Genomic DNA, 20113 nt, shown 5'->3' with positions numbered 1-20113 from the left:
CCGCGCAAAACTGCCTGCACAGTTTGCGAAATAGATTGAGTTCAAATTAAGATGAATGCAGGATTCCAGAGGTACATTCGATTTCGCACAAACGACATGAATGTTAACATTCTAAACTTGTACATCATCGAGAACTGAACGCTGACTTTAGACGACGCAATGCACCCGCACTGAAACAGAATTTGTATTTGTTAAATAGAAACTGGGTTCGAATGTTCGTTCCATTTCGCTTAAAAAACGAATGCTGCCATTGCTAATTCCTTTACACAGTTTTTCGAAATTGGCCGGGAAAACCTACAGTAGCTGATATACCCAGCAAGAAATGAGACCGAGGGGTACCCCCCCCAACATGTCCAATCCCTATACACATTCCAGACTATTGTTACTTAACACCCCCCCCCAAGATGTCTGAAAGGAATTCCCCAGATTCCTGCGAGACAATGACCAACACAAAGCAGGGGGAGTTCTCTCCGTCTCATACCACGCTGCATTTGGTAGCTGAAGGATAAAGAGGTGTTTAAAGTAGGGCACAGACGAGCCATGCAACATTGTAGCTATTGGCGCGTTTCAGACACAACACGACAAAGCAGGGATTATTGGAGGCCGCCGACATTTTCGTGCTATTGTATTGCAGACAACAAAGATGAAGTATTTTGCATTTTTTCCAAGTGTATATCTTGCTGTTAGGCAGAAGGGCTTTTTAGGGTTCGTCTGTTCTCGGTTTGTTTGAGTGTAAAGGTTGCCTGCCAAGCGAAAAGAATTAAGGGTCGATTTGTTGGGTCAAATTGGCCCGGTTACCTGCACTGCAGTGCCGTACGTGAGGCAACTGTGCCGTTAAGACCAGTATACGTGTACGCCAAACACGCATCCGATCTGCTGACTTGGCATCGATAGGAACAACGTGAACCTAGCCCTGAAGGATTAAGGAAGTTCGAAGCTCTCATGTGAGTTTGCAAATGCCTGTGCATAGTCGTCTTTCATGGTATCTCCGTGTTACTTAATATAATACTAACTAATAATAATACAAGGTTTTGGAAGTTGTAACCTGTCGTTGTACTTCCACCCCTTACGGATCGAACATGGTAGTCATTTCCAGCTCTGCTAACTTCTAGAGGTGACCATGGAGCTAAAGTATAATATGATGCACTTTGCATGGCCCCTGGCTTCAAGCTTGGGGATGGTCTCCCGGAAGCTTGTTTGAATACAGATTGCTTTCTTCTTTGTTTCTCATATTCTCAGTCTACTGCAGCAACCATGGAGGGTTACACCACTCTTATTTTGCTGATATGCCTTGGTTGTGTCTGCGCGTATGACTTTAACAAGCTATCAGGTAAGCATTCGATTCTTTTGCAACAGTTTCGAGCCTGTTGCGCCCATCCGGAAACCTCCTGCAGTCACGAGATTCTGAATCATACCTCAGCGGGGTCAATATTAGAGGCTTTGCATGGTAGCCATCATGAAGGGCAGTTCCTTTTGTTCTACGGAGAAACCTCCTCTGTGCATACCCTGTGGAACAGAAAAGCATTGGCCTGTAAGATGGCAGCTCTGCTAACCCTCTATATGCCTGTACACGCACAAGTCAGTTCCAAAGTGTCTTTTTTCATCTAACCGACATACCCACCCCTTTTGAAGATAGCAGAATTTTCGGATTCCAGTGGTTAAAGCTGTACAACCTATCCCAAAACAAAATTCTTTTTTTTTTTTTACACAGAATTAGATCATTTTTTCTGGGCGCAACTAATGCATTCGAGAAATGGGAGGTTTTTTTGTCATTGTTTTCACGATAGGATAGAATGCCAAAACTTACAATAAACTTCGATTTCGAGTGTTGTTTTTTCACAACTTCAGTTTATATTTTTATCAAACATTTCCATGAGACCTAAGTAAATCAAAGAAGTTTCAAAATAAAGCAGTTGTTTTACTTTATTCACGATCTTGTCAGGAAAGAGACTTTATTCATGGGTCGGCTATATTGAAATCGAAAACGAGGTTAACTCTTCATTTCAAACTTTAAGAGTAGAAATGAAAGTAATAACATGAGATATGTTCACGGCAAAATAGTATCTGCCTATACTCTGATTAATAATTTCATATTTGTGAATAAAAACTACGAAACTGTGGCTTAGTGTTTGCATTAAGGTTTGAAAAATACTGCAAGGAAGGCTTGCGACGCATGCAAATCAGAAAATAGGCTGGTGCCATCCTAATCGACAGTTCGCAATTCATCGGACTGATTCAGGCATAAGATCTTAAATGGCGTCTGCGTGAATAAGGTCCATTACTCGGTGTGTAAATCAAGAGACGATCTGGGGCGCCTGCTCACCATAATTGTGCAACTTAATGGCAGACGGTAGCATATGCAGTATTTATTCGTATTTGGTTAACACGAAGGAAGTTAAAAATCTATCTTTTCACTTGTCTAAAATCTTAAAAAATAAGTCATTTCACAACGAATCATTGATGTATTATGCAGTTTTCTTTTTTTTATTTAGTGTTATTTGCTCATTTTTTTCATCCATTATTTGTGTAATTACTTTTACAAACCGCCGTTCCTTAGAGACCAAAAGACTTAATACCCACAGCATTAAAAAGGAAACACCCACTCTCAAAATTTGTGTGCCCATCGCATCCAAGACGGCGGGTCACAGGTCTCCGAACTAAAGCTGACATTTACCGGCATGTGTCACAAATGGCCTTTTTTTTCAAGGTGAGGAGAGAAGGCTGGCTCTTCGCAATGAGATATACAAGTTGGTGGACGACCACGGTGAGCATTTCGTGTCAGTAAAAATAATCAATGGGTTTCACACATTCTTGTGGGGTATTTCTGTTGTTTAAGTGTAAACTAAAGATTTAGTATGTGAAGCGCAGTTTCCGAATCGAACCAGATTGCTTTTCCTGAGTTGACATTTCAACCATTTGTCCTGATGTAAAAAAAAAATCAATTTGTGACAATACACCTTGCAAATTCCTCCTTTTTTGGGGTAAATCCACAAATGTTTTTCATGAAATTCTTGTGTTGTATCGTTAGTACCTTGCAAGGGCAACGGATGTACTTATGAAGGTACTGTAAAGACTCTCACACCAGTGTGTCTTTGCCTGCAATAGGGGGCCCCAAGTTTTTCCTCGCTTGTTCTTTTGCTTTGAAGACCTCTCGTATGTTTTGTGCTTCACGATTGTCAGTGGGAAACCCTGAGTCGAATCGGAACCCTTTACCCTCTTTTAATCGGCCCCCTCCCCCACTTGATGGCAAAAACCAAACACGCTCACACACAGAAAATAATGCTTGGTCATCATTCGATGCAGAGAATCGAAGAGGCAAGGCGCCCGCACCGCAGGAGCTAGAGAGAGGGACCGACCAACGTGGTAAGCTGAACACATTTCCTCTGCTTGTTTGCGTTACAGTGGGAAGCAACAGGCACTACATTGGATTTTAGTGAAAGTGTGTCTTCAATTATTTTGTTCGTAAATGTAGTCCATGCTGGCATATAAACCCGAGCAAGGCACGAATTGCACGTGAATTTTGAAAGCTTTTAGCCTGCCGGCCCTTTTGGGAATACCGATGAAGGAGTAATTGGAAATTGGAAATACTCCAAATCGATTTTAACGTAAGCAACAAATTCAATGTACAGAGTTCCGCCCCTGGAATTCAGAGCTGTGGACGTAAATAAAGAGATCAGGCACTGTTCGGGGAACTGAACAAGTCTGTAATTTTGCAATGAACTCAAGCAGACATGCTGATTTGTTTAACGGTCATTTGGAGTTTAAGAAAATGTGCATGCCAACCCATGTGCTTTGATATTGTAGGGATCTGGGAATTCCCCATTTAATTTAGCGAATTGTGTGATCTTTGAAGCTTGTGCACGTCTTCAAGGCGTGATTGGCCCACGTGGGTGCACAGAATGTACAGTACAAGTATTTTCTGTAAGTCTTGCCTGTCGGCCGGAAGTGGCCTACAATGTGATACTTTTTGGCGGCACTGAAGTTGGGCGAGTTTCCAAGTTTTTTGGGGAAGAGCGGGGTGTGCTGTGTGAGTCGACTGGGTGGATGGACGTTGTTATGGCTCGGCCGGGAATCACATAGATTAGCACCGGTTTAATTATCCAAGCAGTTGTGATTATAATAGAAATCCAGTCCGCTTGAACACCCAAGTCTTTCAGTGTCTGCTGAACTTTTCTTTTTGCCTGCCTGGCCTCCAATTCCCCCTTCAGTGGCGGACGGACCGCCGCCCCCGAGCGATCGGCCAGGGGGCCGGACCGCTACAAAAATGGCGTCGTAGACAGGATGGAGGCTACTGTTTTGGCAGGCATGTGTGCTTCATGTCCCACCCTGCCTGATGTCTTGGACAGTTACGGTGGCTTCGTAGTGAGGTTACACGATTTTGACCATGGAGGTTCTTCCGAATCATCAGTCCGGACAGTCCCCGATGTCCATGTTACGGCTGCTTTGGTGTTGCATAGCTGTGGACGGGAAGGAGACACGAGGCTGTAGTTTTTCCGGTCTTTGCCGTTTGTAGTTGGCGGTGATCAAGCCCAGCTAAGTTGAACTTCAAGCTAAATATTGGACTGGAACACCCCGGGAAGCCGGAGTCTGCAGCAATGGTCAGGAACCAGGAGATTCCCCTTCTGACGGAGTTCTCGTCTGTAACACTCAAGTTCGAACTCATAAATATTGTAGTTCTTGTTAAGCTGTGCACGAGTACTTATTTAGCCTACAACTGTTATTAGTTTAAAGGAAAATTCCGTCTTACTTGTTATTTGTGAATTTCAAGATAAGCTTTGTGACAATGTCATGATTTATTCCTTGTATTTTGGGGAAGATTTGTGAAGTTTTTCAATGTGCTATCCATGTAGGTCTAGGGCTTTTGCTTTAGGCTGTTTTTTGTATTGCCATATGTTTAATGGCGTATGTTGAGCACATTTTTAGAAGTGCCTTAATGTTAGATTTGCACTTAATTTCCCCATTTCTTGTCATGGCGGTTAGCATTTTACACTCCAGTACTGTGCTTGCCTTATCAGTTTATATTTATAGAATAAGGTCCTTGTGTGAGTAGCCTATGTACATCATGTATTACCAGTGTGTGCAGTATGTTAGCATGTATTCCCTTATTGACGGCCTTGTTGGTTGGGCCATTGTACCCTGCATGTGAAGTTTGACTTCACCTTTGTAATCATGGCTGCACTTACAGTGCTTAAAGATGCACTTGCCATTCGTAATGAAAGGCTTGTGGCAACAGTGGTCCATGCAGTCAAAGATTTTGCTGTAGAAGCCACAGTTGGGAATTTGTCAACTCATTCTGAAGTTGATTTTGATAAGGTCATGGGGGACATTTTAGGCATATTTGCTGATACTAATAAGTTAATTATTGAGAACATGTGCCCCCTATTTGAGCAAGAAGTTGCAACTGTTATACCCACTCCAGCTCTCAGTGAGCCATGTGATAACCATGAGGTTTTGGAGTGTAACGTTGATCTGTCCACTGTAGAGTTTTTTAGAGATGATGATTTTGAGAATGTGTCTTTTGAGGGAGATCGTTCTGAGGACGAATTTGAAGATTCTCCTGTGTCTCGTGATATTTCAGAGGAGGGGTGTAGTGTTGTATCTCCCTGTCCTCGTTCTGTTGTTGAAGAGGGAAACAGTAGTACTGAAGACCCTCATTGTTTCGAGAAAGAGAGTACAGTTATTGTTGAATGTCCTCAGATTGTTGTTACTCCCATTGTTTCTGAATTCGATGGTGTCGTTTTTCAGAGTGCACCCTGTGAGTTGCAAAATAGTGCACCTTCTTGTGAAGACACAAAATGTTTCGCATCTCTAGAGCTTACTGCAGATGGGCATAAGTGTTGCAGTGAGGTTTCACCTGTCAAGGTGGTGAACCAATCGTGTTGGCCACAGTTTTCAGTAGGATCAGTGGATTCCAGTTATGTTCTGTCATGCACAGACACTGAGGTATGGATACCTTCCCTTGAGGATAGGACCCAGGAAAAAGCAGGGAAGTGGTATCCTGGGTGGCCAAATGCTATAACTTAATCCCTGGCCTGACAAGGGCTGCCTGTATAGCAGGACATGGTGATGACCTCCCTTTGTCAGTGCTGTGTAGAGTTGTGATTGAAAACCGAGTTGTGTTGTACTATCACTTTACTTGTTTGAACTTTAATATGTGTAGCAAATATCCATCTGTTTGAAAATTGTGTGGGTTTGAAGTATTTATCTCCCATAAGTCAATTTTGAACAACTTTCGTGGTTACCACACGTAATATACAGTGTAATGGAGAAATGTCGCTAAATACTTGCAAGTCCTTACTGTCACTGTTATTAGGAATGGGAATCACTTGACATTTTCCTCTTTTGACCCTACGTACTGTAAGTGACCGGTTTTTGCATTGAGGTGAATTGTATGCCATTATTTGTGCAGTTGGTAAATTCCAGCTCACTTTCCTCACTTTTAAATAAGGGGTTGTTTACATTCCCTAGTCTGATGTGAGACTTTGTTTGGCTTGTCACCATCTTTTTATAATGCCAGTTAAGGAAATGTCTTATTTCCCTATTCCATTTGTCCATTATTTAACCCTGTGTGCTATTAGTGGCAGATGTTCCAGGAGTGCTCCAGTGCAAAGTGCAAAATTATGTTTTATCTGAACAGTTGATGAGTTCAGCTTGCTTCTTATTATTGAGCAAGATTTGCAATGTTCTCCTTGTATGAGAGACTGCCACACAGTACCGTTGGTTGAACATTTTTGGGGTGAGCGGGATTGTTTGCTAGTTTCTCCATCTCATTGTTTGTCATGTGTATTAAAGCACTTTTCATAACCCTGTAATTACTAGGATTGGGACCACTCGGGTCGCGTGGTCTTCAAGCAGGGAACATGTAGGGATCTGGGAATTCCCCATTTAATTTAGCGAATTGTGTGATCTTTGAAGCTTGTGCACGTCTTCAAGGCGTGATTGGCCCACGTGGGTGCACAGAATGTACAGTACAAGTATTTTCTGTAAGTCTTGCCTGTCGGCCGGAAGTGGCCTACAATGTGATACTTTTTGGCGGCACTGAAGTTGGGCGAGTTTCCAAGTTTTTTGGGGAAGAGCGGGGTGTGCTGTGTGAGTCGACTGGGTGGATGGACGTTGTTATGGCTCGGCCGGGAATCACATAGATTAGCACCGGTTTAATTATCCAAGCAGTTGTGATTATAATAGAAATCCAGTCCGCTTGAACACCCAAGTCTTTCAGTGTCTGCTGAACTTTTCTTTTTGCCTGCCTGGCCTCCAATTCCCCCTTCAGTGGCGGACGGACCGCCGCCCCCGAGCGATCGGCCAGGGGGCCGGACCGCTACAATATGGTATCAAAACGACCGTACAAATTTCCTTAAAAACTCTTAAAGGTTCGGTACCTGGAAAAACGAGATTCTGAATCATACCTCGGCGGGGTCAATATTAGAGGCTTTGCATGGTAGCCATCATGAAGGGCAGTTCCTTTTGTTCTACAGAGGAACCTCCTCTGTGCATACCCTGTGGAACCAAAAAGCATTGGCCTGTAAGATGGCAGCTCTGCTAACCCTCTATATATATGTACACGCACACGTCAGTTCCAAAGTATCTTTTTTCGTCTAACCGACATACCCAGCCCTTTTGAAGATAGCAGACTTTTCGGATTCCAGTGGTTAAAGCTGTACAACCTATCCCTATTTATTTTTTATCTATTTTTTTTTTACACGGAATTAGATCATTTTTTCTGGGCGCAACTAATGCATTCGAGAAATGGGAGTTTTATTTTGTCATTGTTTTCACGACGTGATAAAATGCCAAAACCTACACAAAACGTTTCCATTTCGAGTGTTGTTTTTTCACAACTTCAGTTTATATTTTTATCAAACATTTTCATGAGACCTAAGTAAATCAAAGAAGTTTCGAAATAAAGCAGTTGTTTTACTTTATTCACGATCTTGTCAGGGAAGAGACTTTATTCATGGGTCGGCTATATTGAAATCGAAAACGAGGTTAACTCTTCATTTCAAACTTTGAGAGTATAAATGAAAGTAATAACATGAGATGTTCACAGCAAAATAGTATCTGCCTATACTCTGATGAATAATTTCATATTTGTGAATAAAAACTACGAAACTGTGGCTTAGTGTTTGCAGCAAAGTTTGGAAAATACCGCAAGGGAGGCTTGCGACGCATGCAAATCATAAAACAGGCTGGTGCCATCCTAAACGACAGTTCGCAATTCATCGGACTGATTCAGGCATAAGATCTTAAATGGCGTCTGCGTGAATAAGGTCCATTACTCGCTGCGTAGATCAAGAGACGATCTAGGGCGCCTGCTCACCATAATTGTGCAAATTTATGGCAAACAGTATCATATGCAGTATTTATTCGTTCTGGGTTAACACAAAGGAAGTTAAAAATTTATCTTTTCACTTGTCTAAAATCTTAAAAACAAAAGTCATTTCACAACGAATCATTGATGTATTATGCAGTTTTCTTTTTTTATTTAGTGTTATTTGCTCATTATGTTTTTCATCCATTATTTGTGTAATTGCTTTTACAAACCGCCGTTCCTTAGAGACCAAAAGACTTAATATCCACAGAATTAAAAAGGACACACCCACTCTCAAAATTTGTGTGCCCATCGCATCCAAGACCGCGGGTCATAGGTCTCCAAACTAAAGTTGATATTTACCGGCTTGTGTCACAAATGGCCTTTTTTCAAGGTGAGGAGAGAAGGCTGGCTATTCGCAATGAGATATACAAGTTGGTGGACGACCACGGTGAGCATTTCGAGTCAGTAAAAATAATCAATGGGTTTCACACATTCCTGTGGGGTATTTGTGTTGTTTAAGTGTAAACTAACAATTTAGCATGTGAAGCGCAGTTTCCGAATCGAACCAGATTGCTTTTTCTGAGTCAACACTTCAACCATTTGTCCTGATGTAAAACAAAAATTAATTTGTGACAATACACCTTGCAAATTCCTCTTTTTTAGGGGGGGGGGTAAATCCCAAATATTTATTTCATGAAATTCTTGTGTTGTGTTTTTAGTACCTCGTAAGGGCAACGGATGTACTTCCTATTTAGGTACCCATGAAGGTACTGTAAAGACTCTCACACCAGTGTGCCTTTGCCTGCAATAGGGGGCCCCAAGTTTTTCCTCGCTTGTTCTTTTGCTTTGAAGACCTCTCGTATGTTTTGTGCTTCACGATTGTCAGTGGGAAACCCTGAGTCGAATGGGAACCCTTTACCCTCTTTCAATCGGCCCCCTCCCCCACTTGATGGCAAAAACCAAACACGCTCACACACAGAAAATAATGCTTGGTCATCATTCGATGCAGAGAATCGAAGAGGCAAGGCGCCCGCACCGCAGGAGCTAGAGAGAGGGACCGACCAACGTGGTAAGCTGAACACATTTCCTCTGCTTGTTTGTGTTACAGTGGGAAGCAACAGGCACTACATTGGATTTTAGTGAAAGTGTGTCTTCAATTATTTTGTTCATAAATGTAGTCCATGCTGGCATATAAACCCGAGCAAGGCACGAATTGCAGGTGAATTTTGAAAGCTTTTAGCCTGCCGGCCCTTTTGGGAATACCGATGAAGGAGTAATTGGAAATTGGAAATACTCCAAATCGATTTTAACGTTAGCAACAAATTCAATGTACAGAGTTCCACCCCTGCAATTCAGAGCTGTGGAAGTAAATAAAGAGATCAGGCACTGTTCGGGGAACTGAACAAGTCTGTAATTTTGCAATGAACTCAAGCAGACACATTGTTTTGTTTAACGGTCATTTGGAGTTTAAGAAAATGTACATGCCAACCCTTGTGCTTTGAGCACCGCAGTGGAAAAAGTAAAATCTTCAGCTGACGGGTCTCGGAAAAATTGGAGATGAGCAAGAACGGTGTTTGATTTTTACCAATATGGTATCAAAACGACGGTACAGATTTAAAAACTAAGTACCTGAAAAAATGCCCTGCAGCGATATCTGAAGAAAAGGTGAGGGGCGCAATGTATTAACATTAATCAACACTTGAAGTTAATCCATACAAATTCTCTGTTTATAAAGAGTGACTCAACTTTGAAAATTGTTTTCTCGGCTGTTTGTGGCATCACAATGCAGCATATCCTCCTCGTGTTTCAGTTCTTGTGAAAGAAAATCCTTGTTTCAAAGAATCGTAAAAAAATAAAAATCCGTTGAAAATATGTTGAATTGGGTTCTGCAAACAATATTGTTTGAGGGAAACCTACTGAGATTAAGCGCATAAAGTGACAAAGTGACAAAAACCGATAAGCGGTTGCTTTCACTGAATTCTGGGCTTAAATTCACGCTTTCTTTGGTGATCACTAATAGACAAGAGCATCATCTCCAAGAGTTCGTTCCTGCAAATCACTACCGTAACCCTCCGGCAATAATTGAATGTAGTGCATTGAAATTATTGAATTAATTCGACAAAAAGTTCAACAATCTTGGCTGTCTTCTGTAGCCTATGTTAGCATTGATTAGTTTAGACATTATTGGCTCGGGAAAATGGCCACCACACGAACTCTGGTGGCTTCAACCAATCAGGAGATTGGTTACCGTGAATAATTGCGCATGCGCGCCAGAAGGGTGCCAATCTGCATGGCCCACGGGATTCAGCAGTGCGCATACTCAGTAATCCATAGTAACTTGAGCAAGTCAGGTGTGCTCGGAATTTTTTGGGTTAGCCTGCCAGATTTTACAAGACTGGTTTTGTGGCAGTTCGTCTGTTGTGAATTTAGAGCCCTCTACTGGTACTGTTATTTAGCTGTACTCGCTAGCGCATGTCGCCTGCAAGGTGCACCGGCCAAAACAGTAAAACCAGTCTGGGGTCAAGACTTCTACAATTCCTTAGAACACAACGAGGCATGGGTAAACACTTTCTTTTGTTCTGATACTGAATTCGTTTAATGCATGAGCCAGTCACCAGGGAAGATATTTCAATTATTTGAAATTAAATGACTGTGGAATAATGTGCACAATCTGGAAACTAAACATCTCGTAAGTCTTCATTTATATGCCTCGTAGCTTTAAGTCTACTAATGCTTACGCCACTGCACGTGAACAACGCGCTCCCTCAGAATGAACCAAGTTGCGGTTTGTCAGCACTTCATTCCATCTTAATGCATGTACAAACAGTTAGGCACCGCCTTCCTCTATCAACTCCTCCACAATTTAAGATTTTTTGTTTAAATTTCGTCAAAGACATTTTGTAATCTTGGCCAATAAAGACGAGGTGGATGGTGTTATTCCACTCCGACCTGTCGGTGCTATTTAAACCTCTGAACATCGTTTGGAGAGGAATGGTTTGGCATGCCTTCTTGTCGATTTTTGCACCATCCAGACTGACAGATTTCCATTTGTATAATTTGGGAAAAGCTTGGTGTCATCTGTGTCCTGTACCATCATACATTTTACAACACACAATAAGGCAAAGACACAGACTTCGTTTTGCTTTGATTTCGACATTACTTTAATGTATATACCATCACCAAAAACATTTCCGATAATACGGGCTATTCGCAGTAGTGCGCCGCCAGGAGTTTGAAACACGTTAGCCAATCACAACGCGCGAAATCTGTCGACCCTTTCCAAACGCACTGCCAACTCTTGGAGGCGCACTAAATCAAATGACGGTGGAATAGTGTGCATTGTCAAAGTACCCTTCAATAATACTTAAACGAAAATATGCAAAGTTCAGAAATGACTCGTGCGTACCTTAAACTTGACTAGTTTGACTGCAAGAGGAGACTTGACTGGCAAATATACACCAACAAAGCTTCTTCATCGTTTTACCATAAAAAAGCCATAAAGAGGGAACGATTTTCAGAGCAAACTAAATATTCACCAAGCAAGTAAATAACACCTATCGCAGTTGGTCTATTGTATTCACGTGACGTGACGTGACGTGACGTGACCTGTAGTCACGCGACCTATAGTGGGTATCAAGCATCAACAACATGGCGTCCTTCTTTTTCATAAGTGTTGTTTAGCGCAAATAGTGCAGGTGACTTAGCGGGTACAATCGGTCATTTGTGCTTGAGCCATTAGGCCTTTGTGCCATTTAGAGGTTGATTTCAGCGGAAGCTATCATGGCAATGTGTTTAGCATTTCAAACATTTAAAAAAAATCGCACTTCCAAAAAATATCCAGCCTTATCTACCTATATGCATCATTACTAAACTAAAGAAGTCGGTAATAGTTTGAAAGGCTTGCGGTAGCACCATGCGAAGGAATATATCTCTTATGAGTATGTATGGTTCTAAAGAGAACCGGGAGTATACGCAACGTCTATACTTCTCCAGAACCACACAAATTCGTAAGAGATATATTCCTTCGGATGGTGCTACCAGAAGCCTTTCCACCTATTGCTGTCGTTCGCCATGAATAGCCTGAAATTCCAAACTAAAGAAACATCAATTTAACATATTTTTCACTTCAACTTAATGTTCCGATGCCAATTCGGTCGTCAACACTGCAGGGTTACCATCCTACTCAGGAACAACTTTATACAGTACGGAAACCTTCGAATGACTCCTTGAAAGGCAAACGTTTACATCAACCAGTAATTAAAAGAAACATGGTTGTCAGTTAGCCAAAGTTAATTGGCAGAGATGCTCGTCTTTCGGGAAAAAGGAAAACTCACGTTGTCCTACAATTTGGCCCTTGTCTTCAACGTGTATAGGGAAGATGCACGCAAGCGTACTCGCCCTAAGCCATAAATTTAGAGCAGGTATGTCTCTGTGAAAGCAAAAAACGCCAGCGAATTAAAGACCAACTACCTACAAATAAAATACGCAAGAAGCTGCCAACATGATATGGAGCCCAATGTGGGATAACCCACTCTCTATGCTGAATAGGAATAGTTTTATTAGTTTTTGAACTTGTCTCTTGGCCTCTCGCCATTTATTTCCAGTTGGAGGGGTTTTGTGGTGATGTGTCTACCGTCCTTTTCCGTATCATGCACAAAACGAACTACCATCCGGCTGCCAGTTGCAGATTAAACCGGCTGAGCAGTACCGATTCCCGCCACAGTGCTCCCCACCTAAAAAAAACCCAAAAAACAAAAAACGGAACACCTCCATTAGAGATGCATGCATGGGAATTCGGATGATTAAGTTTACTCATTTGAGGGACACTTGACGTTTTGTTTGAAGACTGCCGTAACAGTCTCGTTTTGAGCATTAGAGAATAAGTGGAATTCTCATTTATGTTTGTAACACTTAACTGTGTTAAGTACACAAACAGTGTAACAACAACCACTGTTAAATATTGAAGGCACACATATTTTACAGGTACACAGAACCTTTCAACACATCAAAGTGATTAATAAACACCATTACAATGAATGATAAGAGCGATATCAATACTAACACTTTCATTGGAGAAAGGAAAGCAAACAGAAACAACAAACAACAGAAAATAAACCCTTTTCGTTCATGCTTTCCAAATCGTGGCGTGAGTAACAAGATTAATGGCTCCTAATGGGAAATCAGTGGCGGGGCAATTGTTCACGATACAGATGTTTATCTCATGTAAATTGTAGACGCCGTTATTAACCTTTGTAACGGTAGGGTGAAAGGTTTTTTCTTTATTTCGGAACAAATTTCAGTTCTCTGGTCTGTTGTTTTGGAGATCAGTACCACCTCTCTTTTTTTTTTCCACGAAAGGAATAAACCTAGTCAATAATGGTACACGATTATGCATTCAATTCCTCCTAACTTAAGCCCAAGATTACAAATTTAATGTAATGAGTCATTGTTTGTTTGTTTTTTCTGTGTTTTTTGAGGCAATACCATCGATTGACAATAGTGTGCCTCCAATACAATATGCATATACAACACGTTGGCCAATCACGACGCGCGAAATTAGTCGACCCAATGCTCGTTTGGAAAGGGTCGACAGATTTCGCGCGTCGTGATTGGCCAACGCGTTCCAAACGCTTGGAGGCGCACTATTGTGAATCGCTCGTATTCAATCACGTCGTTGCCAACCTCATTATTAAATGAAAACAGTTACCATGCTAAGTAAAGTGGAAAATTAATAAACCTCGCCGCTGAACGCAATACGTTACCTATTCAGCAACAATCTGCACAACGAAATATATCGATGCTGTTGACATGAATTTCGGACGATATGATGGCAATAACAAAGTCCCTTGCACTGGGATTAATTTTAAAGAGCAGAAACGCCTATCACAAAACTCACGTTTTTGATCCTGGGATTCGAACTCGGTCAGGACTTTGTGCAGGAGCTCCCGAAGAGTCAGGTCCTTATCCTCTCCTGAAAGTTAAGAATGACACCAATAAAATGGCATCACGCTATATATTGTCTGAACGCGGTGTTTATATTTGATGTTACAATCAAGTGATAATCCACTCTGAATCCATATAAAGGGTGCGTTCGACTGGCTTACACGTGTAAGTCAAACTTACACGAGGGCGTTCGTTTAGCCATCACGTGATCTTTGTGCCTGCCCTAGTGCCAGTAGGCGGGCGGGTCTTTGGAAGCTGCCCAGGTGTAATGACGTCACGGATGGACCGTTCGAGCATGGACATCAAAGAACGAACGTGGAAGGGCTTTGATCTTTTTCCCAGCTTGCCTTGAAGAATACGCTGCAGCTTTTGATTATCCTCATTTCGAGGCTTCCCTGCGTGTATCACTGTTGTGTTCAGGGAAGCTAATCGAACGCATCCATTATAGAGAGTGTCAGCTTCAATTATCCACTTACAACATGAGATTTGAATTTCATCAACACAAAAGAGTGTTGGTATAATCAAATGGGGTTATTTTTCATTTCATAGGAGGCATGTGGCCTCGTGGTTTGGATTTGCAGCCTCTGATCATAGGTCGGGGGTTCGAATCCACCTGGTGGCAGCATCGTGTGATCGTGGGCAAGTCACTTTACCTGGATTATTATTTTGTTTATCCTTATGATAAACACTTTGTTGAACACGTTCATGTGTCAAAACGCACTGCCTGTTGAAACGTATTATGCGTTTAGTTTATAAACACGTTCTTGGGTTTTGCAGCGTGCACACGGGTGGTAACACTTCGGCGGCAAGGTGGCTATTCGACCACGCTAATCTCTTAATGGCTCCCCTGAACAGATTCAACAAAACGACGTGGAAAAGAGCACTGACTTGATTGACAATAACAAAATTATAATTTCTGGTTTGGGGGCAGACATCAAATGAAACTGGCTATTTGAACAAATCCAACTCGGAAATACAGTTCTCAATTTTACAGTAATCATTGGTCTACGGTCTGGTTTAGCTAATTTAGCAGATTTTAGTCCCAGGGTTTTAAAAATGCTTGTCAATGAAATCGTTCCGCTTGCATTGTCAAAAAAGGTTTCCCGAATATGGTCGGCCAGAACTCCGAATACACAAATAATATTTTTCTCGTCACGTAGCGGAGATAAGCCACGGTACGTCACTCCATCGAAAGACCCGATCGTCATTGGAATGGAGAAGACAATTTACAAGAGATCGGGGGTACCTCGAGGGGGTATTCTAGCATTGGGCGACCTCGGCTGAAACCTTGCCTTAAATTTTGCAGTGTGCGTGCGTGACCATTTGTGTCGTTCCGTTCCCGTTGGGGGAAACAGCTACAGAATTCTATGCCATTCTGGAAGGCTTCATTGTTAATATTCTGCCCTGGTTCGGATGACAGATCGCACTTAGGTTGCAATTTGACCTACTTTATCAAAAACAGCAACAACAACAACAAATATATATAGCAGAAAGTCGAGGGGTCCGTTCAGGCTGAAAACCCTGCCGTTGGAATTAAATTGGCTCATTCCATCCAGCACCAAAAGATTTACGGAAAGTAAAGGCTATCTCTCCTCAACTTAAAGGGTGCCTGCTCTCCTCACAAAGGACCTTTTCTATGAGCAATGGGCTTCGTCCAGGCAAATATGTAGTCCCTATTAGTCACAAAAGAGCGAAGGGTTTTTCCCACAAAAAAGTGTAGGTCTCCCATCTCCCCATTTATTGCGATTTAGAAACACCCGTGTCGAGAACTTGAACCAAAGCCCCATTTTCTGTCCCAGTATGGGCTGGAAATTTTTCTGACACTCTTCACAGAACTCTCATCGTGCATCCAATACAACAGTGACTATTGAACATGGTGTTTAGATCATGAAGAATTCTTCAAATTCATACCAGAGTCTGGAAATCAAAACGAAATGCCTACCCGCGTGGTCGTTGTAGGCAGAGGCGCAGTAGGTCATGCACACCAGCAGTACAAGGACAGCGTAGGTCTTCATTGTTTTTGTAAAGCTTTGCTGTTGGAAAGGAAAATAAGTACAATTGTGAGAATACAGTCACCTCGGGAAGAGAACAGAAGTACTTTTGGAAGGTTTTGAGTACAAAATACTTAATATTACATGCTTGAGATGATGGCGTATTTTACGGTGTGAGGGAAACGTTCCATACTCAGCCATCACAAATATTTCTACCCTACCTTTCAACGAAGAGTATTTCCCTGGCTGCTAAGCCCTTCTTCACAAATCTAAATTAACCTTTCCCCGTGTTTTTTTTTATCTAGTTGGTTTTTATGACTGTCAAGTTGTTATGTTTTTGTGAAGTTGAAGAACTCAGTGTACCAGATTTTATTCATATTTAACTTGAAAAAGGCTTATTGAAACGCACTTCCAGGTCACTAACAACTTAAAAGCATAACAACTTTTCTCCCATGAAATGAAAGAAAGAAAATGACACTTTCGGAACTCACTCGCACAGTTAACGAAAAAGACAAAATAGTCCGTCCCCTTCGAAGCAGAGCTGTTCCTCTTGGACCGATGGCTCTGGAGCAATTGACCTAAAAGCAAGTCGCATGAAGGTTTAAGGCCTAACCAAGAACCTACGTTTGTACTTACTGGTTGAATGCACTAAAGCTATGTGCGCAAATTATGCGTATTTGGTAATGTCAGACCTCTATGCAAATTGGACAGGGTCAACACAGCGTATGTCTGTCATCTCCAACTCCATTTTGCTTATTTTGTTCACTGTTCACTTCGATGCTTCAGTGGTAGGCATTTTGAGGTATGCATTTGTCATTCAATGAAAACCTTAAAAGGTATTTGCTGAGAACTATAGCCAATTGTAAAAAAGAAGAACATGTCGCGTATGCCGTCAGTGGCTGGTTGTCTGGCTGGCCAGCCGGCCAGCTGGCTGACTGGTCGACTGACCGACTCGCTGGTCGGCTGGCTTCAAATTGCAAGAACTTCTTTGATGAGACAGAGGTAAAGAATGACAAATAGTGTGCTTCATCAGACGCTACCAATCTGCTAGGCAGACTGTTCTTAGGTTCTGCAGCCTGTAAACAACAGAACACAACAGAGCCAAGGCCTTCCCATCCGGCAATAGCTTCGAGAAGTATCTTGAGTCAAGACCTCGTGTTTGTGCTGTTCAACTTCCGTGCATCTTCTTGACAAGACTAGTCTCGATGCCTTTGCCCAGTTTGCACTTTAAAACTGTGACACAGCAATTTTAATTTTTGACAAATCTTTAACAGTTTTGGGTCAAAGATGAATAGAACCGTATATGTCGTGAGCCTCGTCTTAGTGTAACGGCGTTGTCTATTTTCTTTTTCTTCACATGCAGGAGAGGACAAGGACCTGACTCTTCGGGAGCTCATGTACAAAGTCCTGGACAAGTTGGAGTCCCCGACTCAAAAACGTAAGCTCTTTGATGAGCGTTTTGAGTTTTCGTGCCTTTCTAACTATAATTCCTTGTTATCGCCACTATGCATCTCACAAATACATTCGCTACGTAGATTCCTTTCGGAATTAGTCTGTTTATTGTTCTCAACCCCTCCAATCAATCAGCAGTGCATGACTTTTATTGCAGTTTTCGTCAAGGATGTCTTGTAGCAACGGGAGTAATGCCTAAAAGATTATCCATTGGGCCTACAAAGTGTCATAGGTAGTTTCCCTTTTTGAGCAAAACGTTAGGGTAGCACCCGTAACAAAACCCATGTATTTTGGACAAGTATAATATTGTTTGACATCCATTTTTAAAACTTCCAATGAAGGACGATTACTGCTCATTTTTCTGAGCTGTTTCGTGATTATGTTGAGTGTTTCCCCACCCCCAATTTATCCCATTAAATGTGTTCTACAAAATAGGGGTCTGAGCAAGTCACATATTTCGTATTTCTCACTTAAATTTATTTTTCTCCTATCATTCAACTTATATTTACAAACAGGTCAGTTGGGAGACATTTTGTGGTAAACTTTTCAGCATTAGGGAGACATTGGCTTTCAGGGAGACATTTCAGTGTCTCCCTGTTTTCAAACTACCAGAAGGAGGCCGAATGTTACCGTCCAAATTTTGAGAGATAATGGATTAGGGTCTAAATTGAAAACATACAAAGTTTGGTTCAGATCAGATTAGGGAATATTGAATTATGGGACAGTAAAGTTGGGAAAAAAATTGTACACGTTCTTATGGGAATGTCTCCCTAAAGACCCATTGGCGGTAATTATTATACCGTTTTTATTTATTTTCGTCATTATTTGATCTGTTTCTAGACACATTTTAAATTAACGTGATAATTGGTCACGTTGTTGCCGATCGCATTTGGTAAATTATGTTCAAGAGACGCCATTCTTTTTTGTTGAAGTGGAAGTAACTAACAGTATCATTTTCCGTTTCTTTGAATTCTCATATTAGAGCAAACCTGTTTTGTAACTGATCATTGACGCTTAAAAGTTCTACATGTTATGTTTATTTTGTAAACATGCTTTAAAAAAGATAGATTAAAGTGTTTTATAGAGTTTTTGCACTTCATGTTTTTCAATGGTTCCCTGCCATGTTAATGGAACTATTACCAAGTACCAGCTCTAAGGGGTCTGCTGAACATATGCTTTTAGAGGAAGAGGAATCACGAATTGCTTACAAGGGAAATGTAAGGTATCTGCCCCTACTCGCTACTGTTGTCAGCTTTCCAGATATCTGGCGTCCGTCATGTGTATTTAATAAAGCTGTCCAATTTCCTTTCTTTATTTCAGGTGGAGTGTACTGTAACGGGCATTACTGCTCGGGTGAGGATGAAGTCTGCAGGACTCGTCCGGGTGGTGGTCAGTATTGCAGCAGGGACTAGACAGAGCCTCGAATGACCAGTGAACCACTGAAAACGGAGAAAGGACAAGAGCGATTGACAAGTTTAAATAAAACCTTTTCTTTTAAATGTGGTTGAAGTTTACTCGAATTCTGCATACTTTTTTGTGGTACCTTGGGTAGTTTGTAGTTGGTTAGCGTACAATTACTTAATCCTTTCACCTCCTGAGTACGTTGACAACTTGGCGTCCATAATTATGAGACTGACCAGAAACAAAAGTGGCTTTGGATGCGTGTTTAATTGGTGGCCTGATAACTGACTAAGTAGACTGTGATGCTTGGTAAATTTAGATAAAGTTGAATAAAGTGTGGAAATTTTTTGCAGTGTTTATTCCTGAAGATGTTGCTTTCACAGACTCTCCACAAAACGGTCATTAGATTGCACCATGCCTCTGACTCAAGAAACAGTCGATACTTATCCATTAAAATTAGTGTTGCGCTGAACAGCTCTTCCTTGTTTGAGTTATCGCGAAATAGAGATCTGAAGACGCGTTGAAATGTCGTTTCCTGGTGTATAATAACATCAAACACTTTGGTCTCGTGTTCAAATAGTTCTCTTTAAAGCTTGCATGGTGGATTCGTTTAAATGTAATACAGTGATACCTTTGATGCACATTAATCTCCTGTTATTAAATTCCCATTCCTGAAAAATAATGTCGCCTCTGCTGGTGATTGCTTTGTAGCATAGATTCTTACTCCTGAGGGTGTGTGCGTGAACTCATATAGGAATCAGAGGAGGTCGCCATGTTCATTGCTGTCAAAGAAAAACAGCCTGTCTGTGTGTTATTCTGTCACTTAGTGAACAGTTGATTTTAGATCTAGATGACACAAGATCTTTACAAGATCATAAAGGCCCGTATCTTCTTAGTAAGGGATGGTACAAAATGGGTAAGCAGGTAAGTAAAACCAGTCTTTTCGAAGGAATGTCGAAGTTTAATGTGCATAGGCAAGTTTTGCTGATTTCTATGGACAGGGATGGTATTCCTG

The 20113-nt window shown here is 41.5% G+C and overlaps 1 protein-coding gene and 1 long non-coding RNA gene across 2 annotated transcripts; one reads left to right on the top strand and one right to left on the bottom strand.

Annotated features, from left to right (window-relative positions):
• Nucleotides 1-567: 567 nt before the first annotated feature.
• LOC110988191 (uncharacterized) lies at nt 568-19780 on the top strand. The gene is made up of 8 exons (XM_022251498.2): nt 568-944; nt 1240-1330; nt 2708-2764; nt 3304-3363; nt 8703-8759; nt 9321-9380; nt 17609-17683; nt 19018-19780. Exons 2-8 carry the CDS (start codon nt 1255-1257, stop codon nt 19107-19109), a joined length of 477 nt encoding a protein of 158 aa, XP_022107190.2. The 5' UTR covers nt 568-944; nt 1240-1254; the 3' UTR covers nt 19110-19780.
• Nucleotides 11449-17010, bottom strand: LOC110988192 (uncharacterized). Its single transcript, XR_002599387.2, has 4 exons — nt 16737-17010; nt 16197-16287; nt 14208-14282; nt 11449-13044 (listed from the first exon to the last, which is right to left on the bottom strand). It is a non-coding gene; the product is annotated as an uncharacterized LOC110988192 (long non-coding RNA).
• Nucleotides 19781-20113: the final 333 nt, after the last annotated feature.

The sequence above is a fragment of the Acanthaster planci genome, linkage group LG10 (genome assembly GCF_054643075.1).
Source record: "Acanthaster planci isolate LZ-2023a linkage group LG10, COTS_SCS, whole genome shotgun sequence".
Lineage (NCBI taxonomy): Eukaryota > Metazoa > Echinodermata > Asteroidea > Valvatida > Acanthasteridae > Acanthaster > Acanthaster planci.
The sequence above is the reverse complement of the archived record's forward strand: the minus strand, read 5'-3'. Positions and strand labels throughout refer to the sequence as shown.